At 49.1% G+C, this 25540-nt stretch overlaps 1 protein-coding gene across 1 annotated transcript in view; it reads right to left on the reverse strand.

Annotated features, from left to right (window-relative positions):
- Positions 1 to 2674: 2674 nt before the first annotated feature.
- LOC142825166 (uncharacterized) overlaps positions 2675 to 25540 on the reverse strand; it is a 43426-nt gene continuing 20560 nt past the window's right edge. Inside the window, exons 3-7 of the mRNA XM_089775944.1 lie at positions 20386 to 22433; positions 16072 to 16198; positions 12867 to 14894; positions 3689 to 4573; positions 2675 to 3251 (exon numbers count right to left, since the gene is read on the reverse strand). Coding sequence (XP_089632070.1) covers positions 3945 to 4573; positions 12867 to 14894; positions 16072 to 16198; positions 20386 to 22433 — 4832 coding nt within the window. The 3' untranslated portion in view covers positions 2675 to 3251; positions 3689 to 3944. The remainder of the gene's footprint in view (positions 3252 to 3688; positions 4574 to 12866; positions 14895 to 16071; positions 16199 to 20385; positions 22434 to 25540) is intronic.

A 25540-nucleotide genomic window follows, 5' to 3' on the forward strand; every position in this document is an offset into this window, starting at 1 on the left:
CTTGCGCAAATATATTTGCACAAGAGGGCTTTTTCCCGAATGGGAGCAGCATTTGCGCAAGATCGCTGACAATCTTACATCAGATCATCAGTGTTCTTGCGCAAATTCAAGCAGCCAGTGTAGACAGTTGGCAAGTTTTTCCAGAAAAGCGGCTGCTTTTGCAGAAAAACTTGCCAGTATAGACGCAGCCATATTGTTTGCTTGTGCCAGTTTGCCAAATGATCTAAACTGCTCTAAACCAGAGAAATGCCCCTCCCCCCACCTCCCGGGCTGTCATGGCTGCAATGTGGGGTCTGCCAGCTACTGTGCCATGTTTCTTGGTGTTGAAAGCCCTGTGGGGTGGGAGAGGAGGAAGGAGAGCAGAGGCTTGGTTTAAAATAGTAATTCCAAGTGGCGAGGGGAAGCAGCGAGGTTGAAAGTAGGAATAAGGGCTCCTCCGGAAAAGGACTTATTCTCCGGAAAATCGCGTCTAGACTGGCGCTTTTCTCCGGCAAAAACCCTGAGCCGGAAAAAAGCGACAGCCATGTAAATGCAATTGCCACGGGGGATATTCCCCTTTTCCGGAAAAGGGGTGCAGTGTAGACACAGCCTTCTGCTTTTCTTTCTTTTGGGCTACGTCTAGACTGCAAGCCTCTTTCGAAAGAGGCTTTTTCGAAAGATACTTTCGAAAAAGCTTCTTTCAAAAAAGAGCATCTAGACTGCAACCTCTTCTTTCGAAAAAGTGAGCTGCTTTTTTGGAAGAGAGCACCCAGGCAGTCTGGATGCTCTCTTTTGAAAAAGCCCTGTTTGCATTCAAGAATGCCTTTTTTCGAAAGAGCACTTTAGAAAAAAGGCGTTCTTCCTCATAAAATGAGGAGTACCACCGTCAAAAGAAAAACCACGTTCTTTCGATTTAATTTCGATTAGATGCAGGTAAAGTTTTTTTGAAAAAAGGCTACTTTTTTCGAAAAAAACCCTGCAGTCTAGACACAGCCTTAGTAAACCTTTAGGCTGTGTCTAGACTGGCCAGTTTTTCTGGAAAATCAGCCTCTTTTCCGGAAAAACTTGCCAGCTGTCTACACTGGCCGCTTGAATTTCCGCAAAAGCACTGACGATTTCATGTAAGATTGTCAGTGTTCTTGTGGAAATATTATGCTGCTCCCGTTCAGGCAAAAGTCCTTTTGCGCAAAAGGGCCAGGGTAGGCAGCTCAGATTTGTTTTCTGCAAAAAAGCCCCAATGGCGAAAACGGCGATCGGGGCTTTTTTGAGGAAAAGCGCGTCTAGATTGGCACGGACGCTTTTCCGCAAAAAGTGCTTTTGCGGAAAAGCGTCCTTGCCAATCTAGACGCTCTGTTCCGAAAATGCTTTTAACGGAAAACTTTTCCATTAAAAGCATTTCCGGAAAATCATGCCAGTCTAGACGTAGCTTTAGATTTTAGATTCTAAAGGATTGGCTCAGTGTGGTCTTGTGGGTAAGATCCAGAGTGTAAATCGATCGGGTCCTGTGGCTGGTTTCTTGGGACCGGAAGAACCAATTCGGGGTAGGTGAGGTTGGGTTCTATAACCCCTCACCTGTGTTAGGCCCAGGGCTGATTGGGGCAAAGGAAGAGCTGGGGTGTCAGAGGGGTTTTGTTCGTGAGGCTTCTGGCTGGCCAGGCTGGCAGCTGGAGCGCTCGGTGTGACTGGTTTGTGGCTTATTTGGGAAGGTCTCCAGTCCGGGGCTGTAAGGAGCCGAGTTTGAGCAATTCGCCCTGAGCGGATTCCCTCAGTGGTGCCCAGACCTGGCCTGGTCCATCACAGTGCCCCTCTCTCACTCCGCGGCTGCCTGGCCCTCCCACTCCTGCTCCTCCCCCAGCTGGGCGATGATGGGGTTTGGCAGCCCAGAGTCCATGAAGGTGTACGTGGAGGGCATTTCCCCACTCCCCAGGATGGCATGCAGCTCCCGGTGGTAGGGGCAGGTCTGGGGTCCTGCCCCTGAATGCTTGGTGGCGTGGGCATATCCCTGGTGGAGTTCTTTGACCTTACTCCAGAGCTGTTCCAAGGTCCAGTGTGGGTGTCCGCACTCTGCCAAGGACTGAGCCATCCAGCCATAAGAGATGGCATTCTGCTGCCTGGTCTGGGGATCCTGCAAAGTCTCCTCCTAGCCCCACAGCTCCGGAGGGACTCTATCTCTGGGCCTGACCAGGAGGGTGTCTGCCTCTTGCTCCCCCCGGGTGGGTCCTGGGACCCCTGGGTCTGCTCTTTGTGCAGGCCAGAGGAGTCTCAGGGAGCTTGTGACTATGCCATGGATCAACAGGTCAGTGGCAGGGTGAGCTGCACAGGGAGGTGCTGCTTTTTGTCCAGCTTCCTGCCATGAGGCTTGTCCGGGGGCCTGCAGCTTTAGGAGAGGCCAGGAGGCAGGAATTCTAGAGTAGTGATGAGTTTAACGGAGTGTCCACCAGAGCACCTGTGCTTTTTCCTGGAGGCCATTTCTCCTGACTTTCTACACCCGGCTTTTTGTACAAGCGCTCTTTCACGAAAAGGCTTCTTCCTCATAGAATGAGGAATACCAATTACAGACAAACCCCTCTGTTCTTTCAATTTACTGTCGAAAGAATACGCTTGCAGGGTGGACGCTCCGTGACTTTTTGTGGTAAAACACTTGTTTTAACACAAAAACTTGTTTTAACACAAGTGGCCAGTGACAAGTTACACATAGTGAATACTGACTAGTCAGAATGAACTGCCCGCAAACAGCCAATGAGCAGAGACCTGTTCATCCAAACTGATCCGTAAATACACAGGAATAGTTATTTTTATGAAGAGAGTCTGATTTCTGTACATGATTCCTGAACAGAAACAGGTTCTACTTTTACCAGCATATTGACAATAATATTGGTTCCAATAATACATCAATCCAAGCTTATTCTAATTCTTACTCTAGAAGAGAGCTAATAGCAGTAGAATCTTTAATGGAACCAACATGCAGTATTAATAAAGAACAAATGCTAAGAGCTTGTTTTCCTCCTGCTTTCATATCATAGGGTGTGCAAGTTCAAGGCTAACTAAGAAGCTGGTAGAAATGTAAATTCCAATGCAGAAAAAATTAGGAGGTTAGGGTGAGACAAAGCACTGAAACACCATTCCTGACTATTGAAGAAGTGGGAAAGTGGCAAGAGGAGGAGAAAGTATAATAAGGAATCATTATTCAAATCACCTTTTGAAAAATGAAAGAATATTTGTAACAAATTTGAAACCAGGGTCTATTATAGTAACATCCTCTTCAGCCCTTTCTCTGGCTGTGTCTACACTGGGCCACTTATTCCGGAAAAGCAGCCACTTTTCTGGAATAAGCTGCGAGCTGTCTACACTGGCCCCTTGAATTTCCGGAAAAGCACTGACGATCTACTATAAGAAATCAGATGCTTTTCCGGGAAAACTATGCTGCTCCCGCTTGGGCAAAAGTCCTTTTTCCGGAAAAGTATTCCGGAAAAGGGCCAGTGTAGACAGCCCAGTAGTCTTTTCCGCAAAAAAGCCCCAATCGCAAAATGACAATTGGGGCTTTTTTCTGGAAAAGCGCGTCTACATTGGCCACGTACACTTTTCAGGAAAAAGGGCCTTTCCGGAAAAGCATCCTGCCAATGTAGACGCTCTTTTTCCGGAAATACTTATAACGGAAAACTGTTCCATTTTAAGTATTTCCGGAAAAAGGTGCCAGTGTAGACGTAGCCCCTGAGTTCACATAACTGTTCCTGGTAGTGGTTGTTTATTTCCTCTAAATCTTTGTCCAGTTTTTGTTGCAGGGCCTCCTTCTTCTCTTTCAAAGTGATTTCATCACGCGGCCCTCCTTTCTTTAATTCCGCCTCTAGTTTTTTACATTCCTCCTCATGAAGAGATTTTATTTCTCTGTTTTTTCCTCATCCCTTTCTCACAGAGTTCTCTGAGCAGCTTGATTTTTTTTCTTGAAGCTTCATCTGTGCATATTCTCACTTGGATTTAGTATAATAGGAGCCTCCATTCTGCTGCACCATCTTATCGATCATTTCAATCAGCTCTGACACCTGGGCTTCCTGCTCCTGGCCTGTCGCTCGATTGTTGAAAGCGCAGCAGCGATACTCGCACCTTTTCAGCAGCTTCTGAAGATCTTTGTCATTGTACTGTTGCATATAATCATGTAAATCGATACCCCATAAGTCCTCTTTTTTGGTGAACAAGAAGACCATGTACTGCACAGCTTTGTCCCCAAAAATGTCTTGTATTCGTTCAGCTGTTTTTTTCTCTTCTTCAGTGAAACGACCCAGCTGCATCACCAGGACAATAGCATGGGGGCCTGGGGCAGCGAGTAAAAAACAATGCCCCAGTTCTTGCACCGTTTCCTTTAAAGGAACTTTTGTGTCAAACAGACCAGGAGTATCAATGACGGCAATGTCCCTGCCATTCCTGTCCCTTGTCTTCTTGATACATGTCTTTGTCACCGATTGTGCTGAGACTCTAGACTCAAACACTGTCTCCCCGAGGATGCTGTTTCCTGTTGCACTTTTCCCAGCTCCAGTTTTGCCAACAAGAACAATCCGTAGCTCAGGTTCCTCAGTGGAATGGCCGGCAGCTCTAGGGCCTGGAGGAAGAAAGTTTGACAATGTCGTTGGAAAGGTAACACAGTCACAGATTGTGAGTCTAGGGGTTTCCCTTCTGTAATTCTAACCATTGTAAGGCCGGAGTTAACTGGCATGGAAACTAGGAATGTGAGTGTGCAGTCAGTCAAACAATTAACTGAGAAGCATAGATGTATTGGTTAATCCAAAAGACTACATGCCTCCCCATGCTGCCTCTGGGCTCACTGTGAACAGAGGCTGCTCCCTGGGATGCTGGAGCAGCCTCTGTCAGTGGGGAGCTTGGTCCATCTATACAGGGGCTGTTGCCACCCTGCTCTGCTGCTTCTGTATCAGAGGCAGCAGCCTGGGGCGACAGGCAGCTGGTCTGCGTGGGGAGCTGGTTTTTAAACTGGCTTCCCTCATGGTCTGGCCCAATCTGCCACCCCACACTGCTGCTTCTGATAGAAAGGCAGCAGCACAGAGTGACAGGGGCCTCCCCGGGCGTGAGGCTAGAGGACACTGGCTGCTGGCCCAACCACCAGGGATTATTTTAGGGTACGTCTACACTACAAAGTTAATTCAAACTAACAGCGGTTAGTTCGAATTAACTTTGATAGGCGCTACACAGGCAAATGGCCAGTTCAAACTTAATTTGAACTAGCGGAGCGCTTAATTCAAACTAGGTAAACCTCATTCTATGAGGACTAACGCCTAGTTCGAATTAAGGGCTGTGTAGACACTTAATTTGAACTAGTTGGAGACTAGCCCTCCCCAGCTTGCCCTGGTGGCCACTCTGGGCACAACCAGGGAAACTCGTCTGCCCCCCTCCCGGCCCCAGAGCCCTTAAAGGGGCACAGGCTGGCTACGGTGCCTGTGCCAAGTGCAAGCCTGCCAGCACCCAGCCAGCAGACCCTGCTCCTGGCACGGCATGAACCAGCCACTCACTGCCTCTTCCTGGGACCTGGCTGGTGGCTCCCAGGAGCCTGCCCAAGGCCGCAAGAGGCGGGCGCCCACCTGGTCTAGTGCGGAGATCGTGGACCTCATCCAGAGTTAAGGGGGAGGCCTCCAACATCCATGACCTCTGCACTAGGCACAGAAAAGTGGCCATCTGGGGCAGGATAGCTGCCAGCCTGGCCACCAAAGGCCACATGCAAACCCAGGAGCAGGTTTGCATGAAAATCAAGTTGGTCCAGTGAGACCCCCGACCCTGAGCCCTGAGCTTAGAACATAAGAACATAAGAACGGCCGTACTGGGTCAGACCAAAGGTCCATCTAGCCCAGTAGCCTATTTGCCAACAGCGGCCAACACCAGGTACCCCAGAGGGCATGGACCGAAGACAATGACCAAGCCATTTGTCTCGTGCCATCCTTCTCCAGCCTTCAACAAACAGAGGCCAGGGACACCGTTCCTACCCCATGGCTAATAGCACTCTATGGGCCCAACCTCCATGACTTTATCTAACTTCTCTTTAAACTCTGTTCTAGTTCTAGCCTTCACGGCCTCCTGTGGCAAGGAGTTCCACAGGTTGACTATTTGCTTTGTGAAGAAGAACTTTCTGTTATTAGTTTGAAGCCTGCTACCCATTCATTACATTTGGTGTCCTCTAGTCCTTCTATTATGGGAACTAATGAAGAACTTTTCTTTATGCACCTTCTCTACACCACTCATGATTTTATAGATCTCTATCATATCCCTCCTCAGTCCCCTCTTTTCTAAACTGAAAAGTCCCAGTCTCTTTAGCATTTCTTCATATGGTACCTGTTCCAAACTATTAATCATTGATTCTAGGTTGTATCAACAGGTGTGTTGTAAGCAAAACTCGTGAAGTCATTCTGCCGCTCTACTCTGCACTAGTTAGGCCTCAGCTGGAGTACTGTGTCCAGTTCTGGGCGCCACATTTCAAGAAAGATGTGGAGAAATTGGAAAGGGTACAGAGAAGAGCAACAAGAATGATTAAAGGTCTAGAGAACATGACCTATGAAGCCAGGCTTCATGAACTGGGCTTGTTTAGTTTGGAAAAAAGAAGATTGAGGGGGGACATGATAGCGGTTTTCAAATATCTAAAAGGGTGTCACAAGGAGGAAGGAGAAAATTTGTTCCTCTTGGTTTCTGAGGACAGGACAAGGAGTAATGGGCTTAAAGTGCAGCAGGGGAGGTTTAGATTTGACATTAGGAAAAATTTCCTGTCAGGATGGTCAAATATTGGAATAAATTGCCAAGGGAGGTGGTGGAATCTCCCTCTCTGGAGATATTTAAGAACAGGTTAGCTAGACATCTGTCAGGGATGGTGTAGACGGAGCTTGGTCCTGCCTTGAGGGCGGGGGGCTGGACTCGATGACCTCTTGAGGTCCCTTCCAGTCCTATGATTCTATGATTCTATGATTCTATGTAGTTGCCGTTTTCTGAGCCCTTTCCAAGGCTAAAACATCTTTTTTTAGGTGAGGAGATCACATCTGTACACAGTACTGAAGATATGGCGTACCATAGTTTTATATTTCCCCTCCTCCTTCTTCCTCTGGCTTCCCCCTTCCAGCTTCCTCCTCCCAGGTTTCCCCCCAACCTCTTCCACCTTCTCTCTTCCCCTCTCCCACCTCCTTTTCCCAGTCTCCCCAGAGGTTAATCTCTCCTCCCCCTCCCAGTTTTGTTAAATAAAGAGAGTTTCTATTTTTGAACACACGTGTCCTTTATTTTTTACATCAGGAAGGGGGGCTAAGGAGGGGTAAGCGGAGTGAGGTGAGGGAGGAATGGGGCACGAGCCCCCGATGGGGAGGACTGGGGTGGCTCTGCGGGCTCCTCGACATAGAAGCTCTCCTGCAGGGCCTCCTGGATCCTGACAGCCCACCCGATTGATTCCCCCCAGATGGCAGCCTGTGGCAAGTGCATCCGGGCTGATGGCCGAGTGCTGTGATGTGCCGAGTGGGGGCACTCAGGGCACTCCAAGACAGGACTGCTTTGCTGTCCCTCATCAAGTTACACAAGCAAGCGGGGAACCCTGAGAACTGTCTGTCCGGGGTGAGGTTGGGTCCCTTTAAGCACAGCCCTCGGCTAGCCTGAGACAGCAGTTCCACGCTCTAAGTCCTAGCCTGATGCCCTGCCGGCACTGCTTCCGGCCATCCTTAACCTCGGTTAAGGGTCCACTCAATGTGGACATGCTAGTTCAAATTAGCAAAATGCTAATTCAAACTAGTTTTTAGCTCTAGATGCGCTAGTTCGAATTAGTTTAGTTCGAATTAATAATTCCAGTTTAGTTAATTCGAATTAGTGCTGTAGTGTAGACATGCCCTTATTGACTGTGTAACTGATACATTTTTTGTGGCTACTCGATTGCTAAACTGAACATTATCTGACATCCCTAAAGATGTTGCACTTTGAGCGGAGCAGCAGTGAGAGGGTCGCACTGGCAGCCTGTCACCTTTGGGGGCCTCTGTTCAGATGAGGAGCTCTAAGCCCACAGCAGGGTCGGGCTGCAGGGGCCAGTGCAGGGCTCAGGTGTGTCTGGGAGGGCTGCTGATCTGCCTCCTGCGCCTCTGTTTGGACTCACTCTCCATGGGGTGGGGCTGCCACCGAGTCTCATTGGCTCCCTGCCCAGCCTGTACCACACGCAGAGGAGCAGCAGTCACCAGGAGCCGGCCCAGCCAGGCGGAGCAGCAGCCAGAGCCAGGGGCAGGCTAGAGAATGGGTCCCTGTTTGGCAGAAGGTGCCCGAGGAGTTTCATTTGGACCTGACGTCCTGAGAAGTGGAGCCCACCCAGCTCCCAATGGCTTCCGCTGGAGACCTGGGTGCTCGGCACCTCCACTAACAGCCCCTCAGATTTACTGTTTGAGTTACAAGGCAGAGGGAGAAGGAAGGAGGCAAAGGGGGAAGGAAGGAGGCTAAGGGGGAGGGAAGGAGGCAAAGGGGGAAGGAAGGAGGCTAAGGGGGAGGGAAGGAGGCTAAGGGGGAAGGAAGGAGGCTAAGGGGGAGGGAAGGAGGCAAAGGGGGAAGGAAGGAGGCTAAGGGGGAGGGAAGGAGGCTAAGGGGGAAGGAAGGAGGCTAAGGGGGAGGGAAGGAGGCAAAGGGGGAAGGAAGGAGGCTAAGGGGGAGGGAAGGAGGCTAAGGGGGAGGGAAGGAGGCTAAGGGGGAAGGAAGGAGGCAAAGGGAGTAGGAGGGAGGCAAAGATGGGGAAGAAGGAACCACAGGACATGGAAACAGGCCTGGCACAAAAGGCCGCCAGACAGGTGAGGGGACGAAGAGGGAAGCCGGAGCAGCAGGAGAAGAAAACCGGGATTCCCGCTACGTGTCCCTGCCCTGGGTCACCGTGCTGCACAGCTGCACAGGAGCAATGCAATCCTGAGGAGGAGCCCTCGGCCGGCAGTGGGCACGGCCCCCCCTCGGCTCCTCCCTGCATATGGAGCCTGCCCAGCATCAGCCAGTGGGCACTTACACCCGGGAAATGAGGCCTCCAGCCACCGTGGCCATTCACCAGGGGGGCAGCAGGCAGGGACAGAGACCACCTGAGCAGCCCAGGGAAGCTGCCCTGGACGACAGGTGCTGGGTGGAGCTGCCAGGTGGGGCTGGGTCTGTCAGGGAGAGGAACGGCCACTGAGCACCACTGGCCTGGAGGGAGGAGGAAACGGCCCTTTGTGATGTCACAGAAACTCCCTTCCCGGGTCCCCTCGGCCTGTGGTGGAGGCTGCTCTAGGAAGCAGTAACTGCCTGGACCCAGTCGCGGGGGTGAGGGGGGGGGGGGCGGAGAGGGGAAAGGTTTTGTTTAATTTCCAACAGCTTGGATGGAATCTTTCCACCCATCCGAGCAAGAATCCCACGGACCCAGCCAGGCTCCCGAGTGGCTCCGTCTCTTGTTTCTGAAGCGGCTGCATCTGCCCTGGCTCCTGAGCAGAGACCGACCCAGGGAGCAGGCACCATTGGGTCCTGGGCCCCCTTTGAAAGGGGCGAGCTTTCCGGAGCCAGGATCAATCCCCAGTGCCAGCGAGACTCTCAGTTCCGATACAGACATGCATGGACTGAGAGTTCCTCCGGGAACAGGGGCAGCCCAGGGGAAATGTCCTTTTCTTTGCCTTTCTTCTTCAGTCGCCTTCTGGATCAGACACGGGCGGAAATATTTCAGTGTGAAAAACTGAGTAGAACACGGACATAGGAGTACATGGAATTGCGTGTGTCGACGGGAGCCCTCAGCCCCCTCTGGGCCTCGCTCTGACATTCAGGAAACCGCAGCAGCCTCTGCTCACAACCTGAGAAATGAACCCACCTGCCAATGAAACCACAGCAGCTCCCACGGCTCCTGCCTCAGCAAAGGCTACAGACAATGCTCTGCTGACGTCTGCACATCAGAGCGTAAGAGCGGCCAGGCTGGGTCAGACCAACGGCCCATCCGGCCCAGTGTCCTGTCTGCCCACAGCGGCCAGTGCCCGGTGCCCCAGAGGGAGGGAACAGAACTGGGAATTGTCACGTGACCCTCCCGTCACCCACCTCCAGGGAAACAGAGGCCAGGGCAGCGGTGGGTAAAACGGCCTCTGCAGGGGATCCGGCCCACGGACGCCCTGCTGCTCCCCTGCCCCCAGGCCAATAAGGGAAGCCTCCTCCCACCCTACCAGGAACACATGGCGCTTTGAAGCACCGCACGCTACTCGCAAGTGGGGTAGAGCACTGCCCCGCCCCCTGTCAATCAGGGCCATGGGGAGGGGGAGCTACGTGAAGCTTCTTCCCCCTGCCCTGGTCCTCCAAGGAGCCCGTGGCACTTCAAAGTGCCAAGTGCTCCTGGCAGGGCAGGCGAAGGCTGGCCTGGGGGTAGTAGAGCATGCCGAGCCTCTTCCAGGGCATGGGTGCTTAATGGGAATGGGAGGGTAAAGAGGTTCCCCCACCCCAGACCAATCCTTGGGCTACTTCAACAATTTTTGAACTGGGCCTCTGGCCAAAATTATTGCTCACCCCTGGTCTAAGGACCCCATTCCTACCCATCCTGGCCATTGATGGACCTAACTTCCATGAATTTATTTAGTTCTTTTGGAATTTTGTTAAAGTCCTAGTCTTCACGAAATCTTCTGGCAAGGAGTTCCACAGGTTGACTATGCCTTGTGTGAAGAATTGGGGGTGGCACTGGGAGGGGTTCTGAGGTGCAGCAGGGCTCTGGAAACTGGAGCACTGGTGATTCTTCTGGCCCCCTGGCCAACACCCTTGCTAGCTACCTGAGTTTAAAGCCTTAGTTACTGGGTGCTGATCAGCACTCCTCCTATCCATTACCAGAGGGCAACAAACATGTGGACAAGGGGATCCAGTGGATACAGTGTACTGCGATTTCCAGAAAGCCTTTGACAAGGTCCCTCACCAAAGGCTCTTATGTGAAGTACGTTATCATGGGAGAACAGGGAAGGAACTTTCATGGATTGAGAACTCGTCTGGAATGGCTGCCATGGAAGGAGAGGTTAATAATACTAGGACTTTTCAGCTTAGAAAAGAGGAGACTAAGGGGAGATATGATAGAGGTCTATAAAATCATGAGTGGTGTGGAGAAAGTGAATAAGGAAAAGTTATTTACTTGTTCCCCCAATATAGGAACTAGGAGTCACCCAAGGAAATTAATAGGTAGCAGGTTTAAAACACACAAAAGGACGTTTTTGTTCACTCAGTGCACAGTCAACTCCTGGAACTCCTTGCCAGAGGATGTGGTGAAGGCCAGGACGTTACCAGGGTTAAAAAAAGACCTAGATAGATTCATGGAGGTTGGGTCCATCAATGGCTATTTGCCAGGGTGGGTAGGAATGGTGTCGCTAGTCTCTGTTTCTCTGGAAATGAGTGACAGGGGAGGGGTCATGTGAGGATTATCTGTTGTGATCCCTCCCTCTGGGGCATCTGATATTGGCCACTGTCGGCAGACAGGATACTGGGCTAGATGGACCTTTGGTCTGACCCAGTATGTCTGTTCTTATGTTCTCTCGGGTGAAAGCCATCTGGTCTCGGTGACTTGTTACTGTTAAGTTTATCGATTTGTTCTAAAACCTCCTCTAATGACACCTCAACCTGGGACAATTCCTCAGATTTGTCACCTAAAGAGAATGGCTCAGGTTTGGGAATCTCCCCAATATCCTCAGTCATAAAGACTGAAGCAAAGAATTCATTTAGCTTCTCCGCTATGACTTTATCGTCTTTGAGTGCTCCTTTAGCATCCCCATCGTCCAAGGGTCCCACTGGTGTTTAGCAGCTTCCTGCTTCTCATTTACTTAAAAACATTTTGCTATTACTTTTTGAGTTTTTGGCTAGCTGCTCTTCAAATTCCTTTTTGGCTTTTCTCATTATAATTCTACAGTTAATTTAATATTTGGCCAAACATAATCATCTGTGGGCAACAAGACCCAATAGAAATCTGCACCACAGGTTACTTTGACCAGTTGAGGCAATCTAAGTAAGCGTGAAAGGGGGAAAAATTCTGTTTCTGGAGAACCATCTCTCTATATGTCTAACCTCTGAATCCCTCTTGTAGCTAAGTGGAGGCTGTGACACTGAGTCAGATTGAATATTGTTAGATTTGGAAATGGTACAGGAAAGGGCAACAAAAAATGATTAGGGGATGGAACAGTTTCCATATCAGGAGAGATTAAAGAGACTTGGACTGGTCAGTTTGGAGAAGAGACGACTAAGGGAGGAAATGCTAAAGGAAAAGGTGAGTGAAGAAATGTTGTTTATTTCTTTACATAGCACTAGGACAAGAGATCACCAAGTGAAATTAATATGTAACAGGGTTAAAAGAAAAGGGGAAATACTTCTTCACACAGCCCAGTCAGCCCACGGAACCTGTTGCCAGGGAATAGTGTGAAGGCCAGAAACAATTAGAGAAGTTTGCAGAGGACAGATCCATGAATGGCTTTTAGCCAAGATGAGCAGGAAGGAAACCCCAAGTTCTGTGTGTCCCTAACCTCTCAGCCAGAAGCTGAGGGCAAACACTGGGATGGATCACTCTGCGATTCCCAGATCTGATTGTTCCCTTTTAGGCACCTGGAACTGGCCAGATGGAAGACAAGGATGCTTTGTTAGCTGGCTCAATATGGTCTCTTATGGTGATCCTCTCTTGGACCTGGGCCTGGAGCACTGGTCACCTAAGCCACCCAGTCCATGCACAGGAACCAGCTTGGGTGTTTGCCTGGAAGCCAGGATTTCTATGTAATTTTATTCATTATCTGTATGGAAGCTGAACCTGCATCAGACACCCAGATGATTTAGATTCATTCCCTTGGTTAGGAATCTCTTACCTGATGGAGTAGCTCCAGGCACTAGCGGGCTGTACGGGAAGGAAGAACATGCAGGATTATATCAATATTTACCTTTCCTTACTGTTGAGATCCAGCTCTCCTCACTCGGGTCACTCCCAGCCCCGTCCGCACACACGGCCGACACCTGGAATCTGTAGGGGGTCCCAGGCCTCAGTCCATCAATGGTGCAGGACTCGATTCTCTTTCCCGTTCTTCGCTCCAGCAATTTGGCTACTCCAGCCTCCTCTCTGTATTGCACCTTGTACTCGCTTATACTGACTCCATCTCCAATGACACGTGGACTCTCCCAGGTCAGGGTGATGGCTGATAATTGTACAGTCGCTGCTACAGGTTTCCCAGGGGGGCTGGTCGGAAGCATCTTCACGGTGTCGCTCCCGTCGCTGCTCTCGCTGAGCCCTGGTTTGCTCACGGCCGCGTATCGGAACTGGTACTGGGTACTTGGACGGAGCCCTGTGACTGTGAGTGTCTCTTGTGTGTTACTGACATTCACAGCCACCCAGTTCTCCTGCCCGACAAGTTTGTACCCTACCCGGTAGCCACATATCTCAGCCCTGCCATAGGCTGCCGGTTTCAGCGTGAGCTGCACACGGTCATGTCGGACTTCATCACATGAAAGAGGAAGAGGCTTTGATGGAGGCTGGAAGTCGGTGCTGACCAGCTCTCCATCCCCATACAGGTAAATGGAAGCGCCTGGATTGGCCTTGTCTGGAACAGAGGCTACAATGAACCGGGTCTTCCCATTAGATTCATTCACACGGGCAAAATCCGAGAAGAAATTTACAGACTCCCGTGCTCTTCGGTGACCCTCTTTGTCCTCGAACCAGTGACTGGATTTGGGGGTTTCACATGCAGAACTGGATGATGCTGGATCATGGTTTTTCTCTGCATGTGGGATCTGCAGCCAGGCCTTTAAAGCCGATAAATATGGCTCCTCCTCGTGTAAGGAAGTAAATGTAAAGGAGACGACATACTTATGCGAAGGGTTCAACAGTAGCTGCTGGAGCTCAGTGGTGGAGGAGACAACATCCACGCCACTTAGAAGAGTGAGGTACGATTCCACTAACTTCATCTCCTGCATATTTTTATCTAGATGTTCACTGAGTCGCTGAGCACTGAACGGGGATCGCTCTTTGCTGCTTAGCACGTCCAACAGGGCCCCTTCCTCTGCTCCCCCGCCGCGGACAGAGGGTATGGTTTCTGCCAGCTGCTGCTGGACCGTCTGTCTGTACCGATGACACAGAGCTTGGAACCGCTGGACTTTCCTCTGGAGTTCTGGGAACATTGTGGCTGGTTTGTCCATTGCCATGTCATTGCAGCGCATGTCTAGTTCTGTGAGGTGCTCCAGGGCAGCTTGGACATTGGAAATCAGCCCTACACTGATCTCCCGTATCAGCTGAGGGCAGCTGGAATCTTGCCTGACCAGCGGGTACAGCCAGACTGTCACCGGAATGGCCTTCTCTCCATCATCTCCCATCACTTTAGGGAGGGCGGAACAAACGTTTATGGCTTCTTGATAAGTAGCCGGCTTGTTCTCAAGCCCAAAGTCACCGTAGAACGTGCAAGTGATTTTTTCAGCATTTTCTATTTTCTTAGTGTCCATTTTGGGTTCTCCGTCTTCTTTTGAAATCTTGGGGATTTTTTCTATCAAAACTTTCATCTGTCCCTGTATCTCCTCCACACTGTCAGATGAAGAAGCTTCCCGATCGAACACGAAGAAAGCCTGAGCCCCGTACAGCACAGCCGTGACCACGTGGGTTGCTTTGCCTTGGTCCATCACAGCAGGATAAGGGGCCTGCTGCCCTACATGGCTCATCGTCAGCTGCTCAGACCTTGTTGTCATTTTGTACTGGAGAGTGACTCGGGCCTGACGCCGGGATCGCCTGGTGTCCCTCAGATACTCAGCAGAGCCCTTCACGTCAACCAACCCGCACAGGAAACTGGTCTGCAGCCATTCACCAGCCTGGAGTGCAGAGGCCTTTGCTGCAATGGTGTCCGAGTCAATAACCTGAAATTCAGCCTTGTCCTGTTTCTTCATGCCCACGTGCTGTCTAAGAGCCGCCCTGTCCAACAGCATGAGGCCTGCAAAATTCCAGATACACAGTGACTATCCAAGGCTACATCCATACTGCTTCCCTCTTGCAGAAGAGGAAATGCAAACGGAGCACTCATTAGCATATGTCACACTCATTTGCATATTCAGTTCCAATCATTTTTGTGGGAGGGGTTTGGATCAAAAAATCCTCTGTGTACATGGGGCCATTTTGTGGAAAAAAAACCCTTTTGCGCAAGAACCCTGTAAGCCTCATTTTTTGAGGAATAAGGGTTCTTGTGCAAAAGCGTTTTTTTCTGCAAAATGGGTTCAGTGTACAGGTGGAGGATGCCAGAGATCAGCATAGTGATGGGGGTATAGGAGGGGATGAGGATGGGAGGTGCAGTGGGGATCTGGCTGGGAGTCTGGCTGCAGGAGGGGGTGATGTCTAACTGGGAGGGAAGGTGAGGGAGTGGGCTTGGGTAGGATGTCTGGCTAGGGGGGAGGATGCATGAGCAAGGTGGGGGCAATGTCTGGCCAGGGGGCAGGAGTAAGGCAGGGGGTGGAGTCTGGCTAGAAGGGAGGGTGCAGGAAGAGGGCTGGGAGTATCAGGTCTAGGGGTGAGAGGGAGGGGAGCCGACACTGGTGTTGCAAACTTGTGGGAGGGAGTCTCAGGGCTGAAGTGCCAGCATGGGCTCCCCCCTGCAAGGGATGTTGGGAGGCTGAACCCTGAGCTGTGTCCCACCCGCAAGGTGGACGCAGACCACCAGTAGTTACTGGACCACAGTTTGAGAACCACTGCTCTGGTGCGCGAGCTACAAGCCAGCTGGCTCTCAGCTAAGGCCATAGAGCAGACTCATGCTTATCTTTTAAGTGATCTTGGTACCACTCCGTGGGACAGTGAACCACACCCAGCAACTGTGTATAGAGCATGAACTAGGTCAGGGCATATTAGGCTGGGGCAGGCTTTTTGTCTTTTTAGCTACCATCTTATTCTCTAGAATCCCAGCTTTCATATAAGATTAAGTCTCTACACCTCATGATTTTGAAGAATAAAATGTGACCCAAGTGTAACCACTGCAGTGGTGTTTGTCTGAGTCTGCAGAGAGCCTGAAACAATAGCTCAGAAAGGTATGAAGGGCCCCATTCATCGATATGAGGGTTAGTCACATCACATGGAACCTCAGCCCACACTAAATCACTGGGATCCAGGTTCCGTAGAGTTACCTGGGAGGATGGAGTCTGTGCGGCGGTCGTACAGCATCCCCAGCTGGAAAGGACGGCCCAGGGTCGGCATCGCAATGGCTGCTTCCTCAACTGAGGCCAGGCTTGTAACTGGGAGATTTGCCCAGACCTGAAAAACACACCAATGTAGCCATAACTGCTTCTTGGAGCAGCTGGTTCTGGAACCCACACGGGGAGAGGCAATTCCTCATATAGTCCTAAGTGGGGCACAGGATCTCTTCCAAGAAGTAAATATAACTGGACTGCTTGGAAATAGTGACCACAATATAATAAAATTTAACATCCCTGTGGTGTGAAAAACACTACAGCAACCCAACATTGTGGCCTTTAATTTCAGAAATGGGAACTACACAAAAACCAGGAGGTTAGTTAAACAGAAATTAAAAGGTACAGTGACAAAATTTAAATCCCTGCAACTTTCATGAAAACTTTTCAAAGACACCATAATAGAGACTGTCATGGCTCAATTCCTCACCCTATGTCTAGACTGGCATGATTTTCCGGAAATGCTTTTAACGGAAAAGTTTTCCATTAAAAGCATTTTCGGAAAAGAGCATCTAGAGTGGCATGGACGCTTTTCCGCAAAAACTCTTTTTGCGGAAAAGCGTCCGTGGCCAATCTAGACGCGCTTTTCCGCAAAAAAGCACCGATCACCATTTTCGCAATTGGGGCTTTTTTGCAGAAAACAAATCTCAGCTGTCTACACTGGCCCTTTTGCGCAAAAGTTTTGTGCAAAAGGGACTTTTGCCCGAACGGGAGCAGCATAGTATTTCCACAAGAAGCACTGATTTCTTACAGTAGGAAGTCAGTGCTTTTGCGGAAATTCAAGTGGCCAGGGTAGACAGCTGGCAAGTTTTTCCGCAAAAGTGGCTGATTTTCCAGAAAAACTGGCCAGTCTAGACACAGCCTTGGAGTGTAGATATGGGGGCCAGCTAGCAGAATAAACTCTGTAAGAACCTGTCTCTGTAACTCCCAGAGACAAACTTGTCTGATCTTAGTTTCCCTGAGACCCAGAAAGAAAGAAGACTGGTCACTGCCACTCCCAAGTGTAACTAAAAATATAAATAAACCCTTTTCCAGAGAAGAGATCACTTGGAACCCTCTCCCCAAGGCAAAGCTCTCCGTTGCCCCAACCTCTGCTTTGCTTGGAGTTGGGAAAACAGAGGGAATCCACAGAGAACAATGGGGCTCTGCTTCTCCCGGGTAACTTAGGCACATAGGTTTAAGGACACAAAAATCTACCAATATTGGTTAATCAAAACAAAAAGAAAATCCATTTATTATTAAAACAAGACAACTGTTATAAGCATTGTAAATGGCTGGGTGTCAAAAGCCATGGAGTGAAACAGATTCAGGAAAAGTTCCTGGGCTGGAATCCTTAGATACAAAAGAGAAAAACTATTAACCAGCTCAGACATGATTTCCAAACCCTCAAACAAGAAAAACCTTGAAAAACCTGACAGACTATCTTAACTTTTCCCTACTTCCACAGTTCAAGGGGTCTGTTCCTGGGAGATTCCATCTCTCCTGCTACCTGGGGACAAAAACCTGCTGCTTGCTCCCAACAAAGGGGAAAAAAACCCTCTCTTGGTTTGAAATTACTTATCTGCATCTCATTGGCTGAACGCCATTTGTGTGTCATTGTGGTGAGCCTGGGGAGGATCTTCATGTGCTGCCCTGCCTCCACCACAATCCCATTGGCAGATTTCTAGCTGATGGGTGCTGCCTCTTTGAAGAACAGGTAGTGCATAAAGCACCCCTCTCTTCCTCAGGCTTTCTTCACAAATGCACATGGCCCCTGCAGCTTGTGTGGGGGCAGGTCAGGCAGGGAAGCTGCCTGAGGAAATGTGCTGGGCTGCTGACTGGGAGACTTCTAGGTAATTCTCCTGGTCACAGCCTGCCTCTGGCCCTAATCCCTCCCTCCCTCAAATATGACCACTGCCTCCCCACTCCTGTCCTTCTACTCCATATAAGCCAAACCCTCTGCCCCCTACTGAAGCTGTATCCCTTCCCGGGCCCTGCACCCCATTCCCCTGCCTGGGTCACAAACCAAACCCCTCTACCTATCCTGCACCCCAGTCTCATGCCCCAGGTCACAACTGCCTCCACCCAACTCCCTCTCAGACTCCGCACACCCTCCTGCACCCCAGTCCCTTACCCCAAGCTCCCTTCTGCATCAAACCTTCATCGCAGACCCTGCACCTCCTCCATAATATCATGGGAGAGTGCAGCCCTTGACCACTTTCCAAAATCTTGGAGTGCCTCCCCATCAGAAATGATTGCCCACCATTGAACTAGCATGATTAAATGATTAGAAAATAAATCTTATGGTGATAGACTCAGACAACTGAATCTCTTTATCTGAACAAAGGGAAGGCTAAGGGGGCACTTGATCACAGTCCACACATATCTACTTGGCGAACAAATATTTAATAATTAACTCTTCAGTCTAGCAGAAAAGGTTTAATGGCTGGTAGCTGAAGACAGACAAATGTATACTGTACGATTTTAGCAGTGAGAGTAATTAATCAGTGGGACAATTTATGAAGGACTGTGGTGGATTCTCCATCCCTAACAAATATTAAATTAAGACCGGATGTTTTCCAAAAGACCTGCTGTAGGACTTTACTGTGGGACAGTTCTTTGGCATGTGTTACATAGAAGGTCAGACCAGATGATCACAGTGGTTCCTTCTGTTCTTGCAATGTAAGAATCTATGACTTATCCCTTTGTTCCTCAATATGTCTGCTTGAAATGTTATGATTTTCATCAGTAAAGGTTAGCAAACGTCAATTTCACAATATACGGATAAACCAAGAAAATATTACCATGGATAATAGGAATTTACAGATAGGTAAAGTAGGAAAAATGCTGCTGGACATCTTAATAGAGCTTATTTAAACAAACATACTTTGCATATTTTGACACATGATGGTGGATCCCACCATAATTTTGCACAATTGTGAAAATTAAATAGATGAAAATTGCCAAAAAAAATGCTTGAAAAGAAAAAATGATTCTCCATGGGAATTAAGGAAACATACGAATTGAATTCTGACAAGTCTATTGATTTATGGGCTTGTCTATGGCTGTGTCTAAATGAGCCCACTTTGGAAGCCTGGGTCTCAGGAGACTCAAGTTCTGTTGCTTGCCCAGATGATGACAGAGCTGAGGGAGGAGAGAGTGACCTTGTAATGGAGGATGCCAGCATGACGGTAGGGTCTCCACCAGACATGATAGGGGAGGGAGAGAGGGAGGTTGGCAGGGAAGGCCAGTTGTGTGAGAGGGAAATGGAATGAAGAATGCTTGTGACAGTCAGACTGGAGAGTTGCAAGAGGGCAGATCTATTAGCCCCAGAATGTGAAAGGCCTCTGCTGTATTAGCTGAAATGGGACCACTCAGGTCAGTTAGTCACCTGATTTCTATTATGCCCTGCTGAAGCCTTTAATGATTCTTTGGGCACAGGTGTAGGGGAAAGGAGAGACCACAAGAGAAATGAGAGGCTGTGCTCCTTCCCACAGGTGAACAGCCAAACCTGAGTCTTTACTAGAGGAAGAGCTGACACCCTAGGGCAACTAACAGGATGACACCCTGCCCCAGTGAGAGGGCAGCAAAAGGTACCCCTGTGGAGTTCTGTTCATGAGAGTGTTTCCTTTATGTCTTGTGAAGTACCATCCTTTAGGCCAACCTCCAGGCCTTCTCTAATAATATGACCCAAGGAGCACAGCCAGGGAAAGGCAAACTCTGCCCTGAGAGGGGGCTGTTTACCCCAAGCCCACAATCACCAGAGGGGGAAGAGTAAGTCTGATGAGAGAAGGGAGGTGCCTGGCCACATGGTGAAGAGGACAGAGAGGAGAGACAATGACAGTGTCAGTGCAGGCAATGAAAAAGTGGGAGGAGAGGGGAGCCTGGAGAAGAATAGCCCCCAACACTGATTGGCTGGAAATGACACTAGGACTAGTTGCAGTGGGAGAGATCTAGGTTGGAGATTAGGAAAAACTATTTCCCTAGGAGGGTGGGGAAGCACTGGGCTGGGTTCCCTAGGGAGGAGGTGGAATCTCCATTTCTAGAGGTGTCTAAGTCTTCGCCTGACAAAGCGCTGGTTGGGTTGATTTAGTTGGGATTGGTCCTGCCTTGGGCAGGGGGCTGGACTTGATGACTCCTGAGGTCTCTTCTAGCCCTAAGATTCTATGATTCTAGGACTAAATGCCTGGATGAGAGGCAGGGGGCAGGCAAGTGATATTGGAAATGCTCACTTGAGATAGACTTATGCACATTTATTGCCTTTTCTCTTACCTTTAGAGTTGAAATAGATGTCTCCTCACTTGGGTCACTCACAGTCCTGCTTGTGCACACAGCCAACACCCGGAATCTGTAGGACATTTCAGGAATCAGTTCTTCAATGGTGCAGAACTCAGTTTTCTTTTCTGTCCTGTGTTCCAGCCAGTTATCTTTCCCCTCACAACTCGAATCTCCAGCCTCCTCTCTGTATTGCACCTTGTACTCGCTTATACTGATTCCATCTCCAATGACACATGGACTCTCCCAGGTCAGGGTGATGGCCGATGATTCTACAGTCGCTGCTACAGGTTTCCCAGGGGGGCTGGTCGGAAGAGTCTTCACCGTGTCACTCACGTCGCTGCTCTCGCTGAGCCCTGGTTTGCTCACGGCCGCGTATCGGAACTGGTACTGGGTGTTTGGACGGAGCCCTGTTACTGTGAGTGTCTCTTGTGAGTTACTGACATTCACAGCCACCCAGTTCTCCTGCCCGACACGTCTGTACTCTGCCCGGTAGCCACATATCTCAGCCCTGCCATAGGCTGCTGGTTTCAGCGTGAGCTGCACACGGTCATGTCGGACTCCACCAATCAGGGGAGGAAGAGGCTTATATGGAGGCTGGAAGTTGGTGCTGACCAGCTCTCTGTCCTCATACAGGTAAATGGAAGCGCCTGGATTGGCCTTGTCTAGAACAGAGGCCACAATGAACCGGGTCTTCCCGTTAGATTTGTTGACTCGGGCAAAGTCAGCTAAGGATTTTACAGCTCTTTGCGCTTTTCTTCTTATCTGGTCATCCTCAAACCACTGTGCAGAGTTTGGCGTCTCACAGGTAGAACTGGATAATGCTGGATCGTGAGTTTTCTTCATAAAGTGTCTCTTCAGCCACAGGTTCAGTTTTGAGAAACAGGGTTCCTCGTCGTGCAATGAAGTGAGCGTGAGAGACACCACGAAGTCATGCCTGGGGCTGAGAACTACGCGCTGTAGCTCGCTCCTGGAGGATGCAATTTCCACCCCCTCCAGCTCGGCAAGGTAGGAACAGACAAAATCCAGCTCTTCCTGTTTCTTATTCAGAAATTCATTGAGTCGCTGGGCACTAAATGGCGACTGCTCCTTGCTGGTTAAAATCTCCACTAGGGCCCCCTCTTCTGATCCACCCCCACGGATCGAGGGCAAAGCTCTCGCGAGCTCTTTCTGGAAGGTCTGTCTATGCTGTTTGCACAGGTCTCTGAACTGCTGGATTTTCCTCCCAATCTCGGGGAAGGCTGTAGCCGCTCTGTCCTTCTCCATGTCGTTGCACCGGACGTCACACTCAGTCAGGTGCTCCAGGGCACTTTGTGCATCATGAACCAGCACCGAGCTGATCTCACGCACCAGCTGAGCAGCTCTGGAATCCAGCTTGCTCAGGGGGTACAGCCAGACGCGCACCGGTACAGCCTTTTCCCCAGAGTCACCAAGCAGCTTAGGGAGAGTCGAGTAAACTCCCAGGGCATCTTGATAAGTAACCGGATTTTTCTCCAGAGCAAAATCTCCGTAAAATTTGCAACGGAAATTTTCAGTTTTTTCTGCTTTCTTGTTCTTCTTTTCCACAGACCCATCTGCTCCTCCCGAAACCTTTGGAATCTTTTCGATCATCAGTTTCATTTTACCCTTTTTCTCTCTCATGCTCTCTGATGAAGAAACTTCCCAATCGAACACGAAGAAAGCATGTGCCCCGTACAGCACGGCCGTGACTACGTGTGTGGCCGTGCCTTGGTCAAACACATCAGGGTAAGAGATATTGTGGCGCCCTAAATGGCTCATAGTCAGCTCCTCATAGCTGGTTGTCACTGAGTAGCACAGAGCAACTCGAACATCGTTCTTTGATTTCTTGGTATCATTGAAAAATGCAGCAGATCCGCCTACTTCCACCAGGCCGCCCAGGACACTGGCTTTCAGGGACCCAGACAGATTGAGGGCAGAGGCCTTATCTTCCATGGCGTCAGATGCAATAATCTGGAATTCAGTCCTGTGCTTTGGCTTTTTCTTCACGTCATTCTTAAGGGCCTCGATGCCCCATAAAGTGACACCTGGAAAATTCCACCCAACCACATAGTCAGTGACTGCTGGAGAGAATGGATATTTACAATTTATTTTCATAAAATAATTTCAAATTGAAAACATGTCATGAGCAGAAAATAGCATCACTGGGGGCTCAAATCACTGTAGTCTGTAATCTGACCCTCTGTTAGACTCTCTTTCTACCCTTCTCCCGGACTCAGAGACTTTAAAGACAGAAGGTATGAGTGTAATCCTCCAGTCTGATCTCCTGCACATGGCAGTCCACAGAACCTCACCTGCCCACCTCTGAAATAGACTCCTAGCCTCTTGCTGAGTTACTGAAGTCCTTTACACAGTGCATAACAACGGTGGCTTGTAATGGAGCTCTGCTCCTATATGGGAGCTGAAAGGTGCTACTTCCACATAAATAGTAATAAGAAATAGTTCTCTCCCTCCCTCTCTCACCAACAGTGGCCAATACCAAATGCCCCAGGGGAAGGGATCACAATAGATAATCCTTACGCAATCCCTCCCCTGACATCCATTTTCAGACAAACAGAGGCCAGGGGCACCATTCCTACCCATTCTAGTTAATAGCCATTGATGGACCTAACCTACATGAATCTATCTAGCTCTTTTTTGAACCCTGTTAAAGTCCTAGACTGTACCACATCCTCTGGCAAGGAGTTCCACAGGTTATGTGCTGAGTAATGAAAAACTTCCTTTTCTTTCTTTTAAACCAACTGCCTATTAATTTCATTTGGTGACCCCTAGTTTTTATATTGTGGGAATAAGTAAATAACTTTTTCTTATTCACTTTTCCCACACCAGTCATGAATTTGTAGACCTCTATCCTATCCCCTCCTTAGTCTCCTCTTTCCTAAACTGAAAAGTCCAAGTCTTTTTAATCTCTCTTCCTATGGGACCCATTCCAAACCGCTCATCATTTTTGTTGCCCTTTTCTGACCCTTTTGTAATGCCAATATGTATTTTTTGAGATGAGGCGACCATGTCTGTATGCAGTATTGAAAATGTGGGCATACCATGGTTTTATATTGAGGCAATAAGATATTTTCTGTCTTTTTTTCTACCCCTTTTTTAATGATTCCTAGCGGTCTTTGTTATTTTGACTACCGCTGCGCACTGAGTGGATGTTTTCAGAGAACTATCCATAATGACTCCAAAGTCTCTCTTGAGTAGTTGTAGCCAAATTAGTCCCCATCATATAGTATGTATAGTTGGGATATTTTTTCCAATGTGCAGTACTTCACATTTATAAACATTAAATTTCATTTGCCATTTTGTTGCCCAATCATTTAGGCTATGGATTTCAAAAGGATCTCACCAAACAGAGGCTTTGTCTACACTGCAAGTTTTTGTGGCAGAAAATATGCTAATGAGGGGCTCATTATCATGAGTCGCAATGTCATTAGCATATTTTCTGCCAATGCTTTTTGCGCAAGGGGTTTTTGTGCAAAAGCATGTCAGGCTAGACGCAGCCTAGTAGTTTAGAAGCTTCAAGGGGTAGCCGAACTAGTCTGTACAGGATAAACTTAAAAAACAACAAATGGTCTGGTAGTACTTTATAGACTAACAAAACATGTGGATGGGATCATGAGCTTCCGTGAGCACGGCCCACTTCTTCAGATGACCGGAGTTTTGAGTTTAGGATGTGCAGACCCAAAATAAACAGGGGAGAAAGGAGAGGGGAAAAGGAAAAAAATGGAAGGGGGTGGAAAATAAGGAGCAGAGGGTATGAAAATATCAAAGGGAAAAACAAGTAGGCAGAACTGGTAATCAGTAAAGATTGGATAGTTAAAAGAAGCAGATAAGGATCATAGGATAGCAATTAGATAGGAAGGGTACTAATGCAAGAACCTACACAGACACAGAGCTGTTGACACCTTCATTGAATGTTAGGTTTATAACATCCCAGCCAGCCATTATCACAATTGAGTAGGCTATCTAGTGAGAATTGAATTTGTGGATGAATTGTAATTCCAACGCCTCTCTGTGTATTTGGCTAGTAGAACTGGTTTGTGACAAGACAGCCACCTGGAGATCTTTTAAGCAGTGATTAGATTAAAGTTGTGATGGATCGGGCTGGGACTGGGCACTGCTGAGGGCATCTGCTCAGGGAGAATTGCTGAAAACCAGTGCTCCTTACAGCCCCAGACTGGAGACCTTCCCAAACAGGTCACAAACCAGTCGCACCGAGCGCTTCAGCTGCCAATCCAGCCGGCAGGAAACCTCACGAGCAAAACCCCTCAGATACCCCAGCTCTCCCTGTGCCACAATCAGCCCCGGGCCTAACACACAGGTGAGGGGTTTTAAAACCCAATCTCACCTACCCAGAACAAATTCTCCCAGTCCCAAAGAACCAGCCACAGATCCCTGGTCAATTTATACTCTGGATCTTACCCACAAGAGCACGGTGGGCCAATCCTTTAGCATCTAAAATCTAAGGTTTATTAACAAAAGAAAGAAAAGGTTGAGAGTGAGGTTGTTAAGGAGAGTACATCACAAGCACCAATCACCAAGTTCTTGAAGCAGACTCATAGCAGAGATGTTATAAACTGCTAGCTTAAAAGTCTCCGGTGTGCATCCTGTGTCAGGATGGGTCAGCAGTCCTTTACGGCTCTCTGTCCCTCGCAAGGCTGCATCTGGGATCAGTAGCAGAATTGAAGACAAGTTGGTATCCACCTCATGGCACTTATATATATCTCTCCTCACATCTTCCTAGCCAGATCAGGTCACATGGTCAAGTGACCCGTTTGTGTTTCACATGCTGGAAGCCATTATGCCCGGATTGGCCTGCATGTTTCCAGATGCATTCCTCAAGTGTGTATTGGCCACCTTGAGAGCCATTGCCCTTGGTGACCTGCTAGTTAGCACAGTCATTCATTGGACATTCCTTCCTTGACAGGCTGTCCAGGCCCAATACCAGCACAAAGTCCATATTCATAACTCCACATACAGACTGTGATGGCGCGTTGGGGGTCCCCCGTCTCCTGCACAAACAGACTGCACCAGCCGGTGGAATAGAGGAAGTTTATTGCCTCCAGGATACAGCACAGCACAGATGTAATCTGGTCACAGAGCTGGGCTAGGATGCCTCAGGCCCCCTTGAGATGGG

This window comes from Pelodiscus sinensis, chromosome 2 (assembly GCF_052426305.1).
Source record: "Pelodiscus sinensis isolate ZL-2025 chromosome 2, ASM5242630v1, whole genome shotgun sequence".
Taxonomy (NCBI): domain Eukaryota; kingdom Metazoa; phylum Chordata; order Testudines; family Trionychidae; genus Pelodiscus; species Pelodiscus sinensis.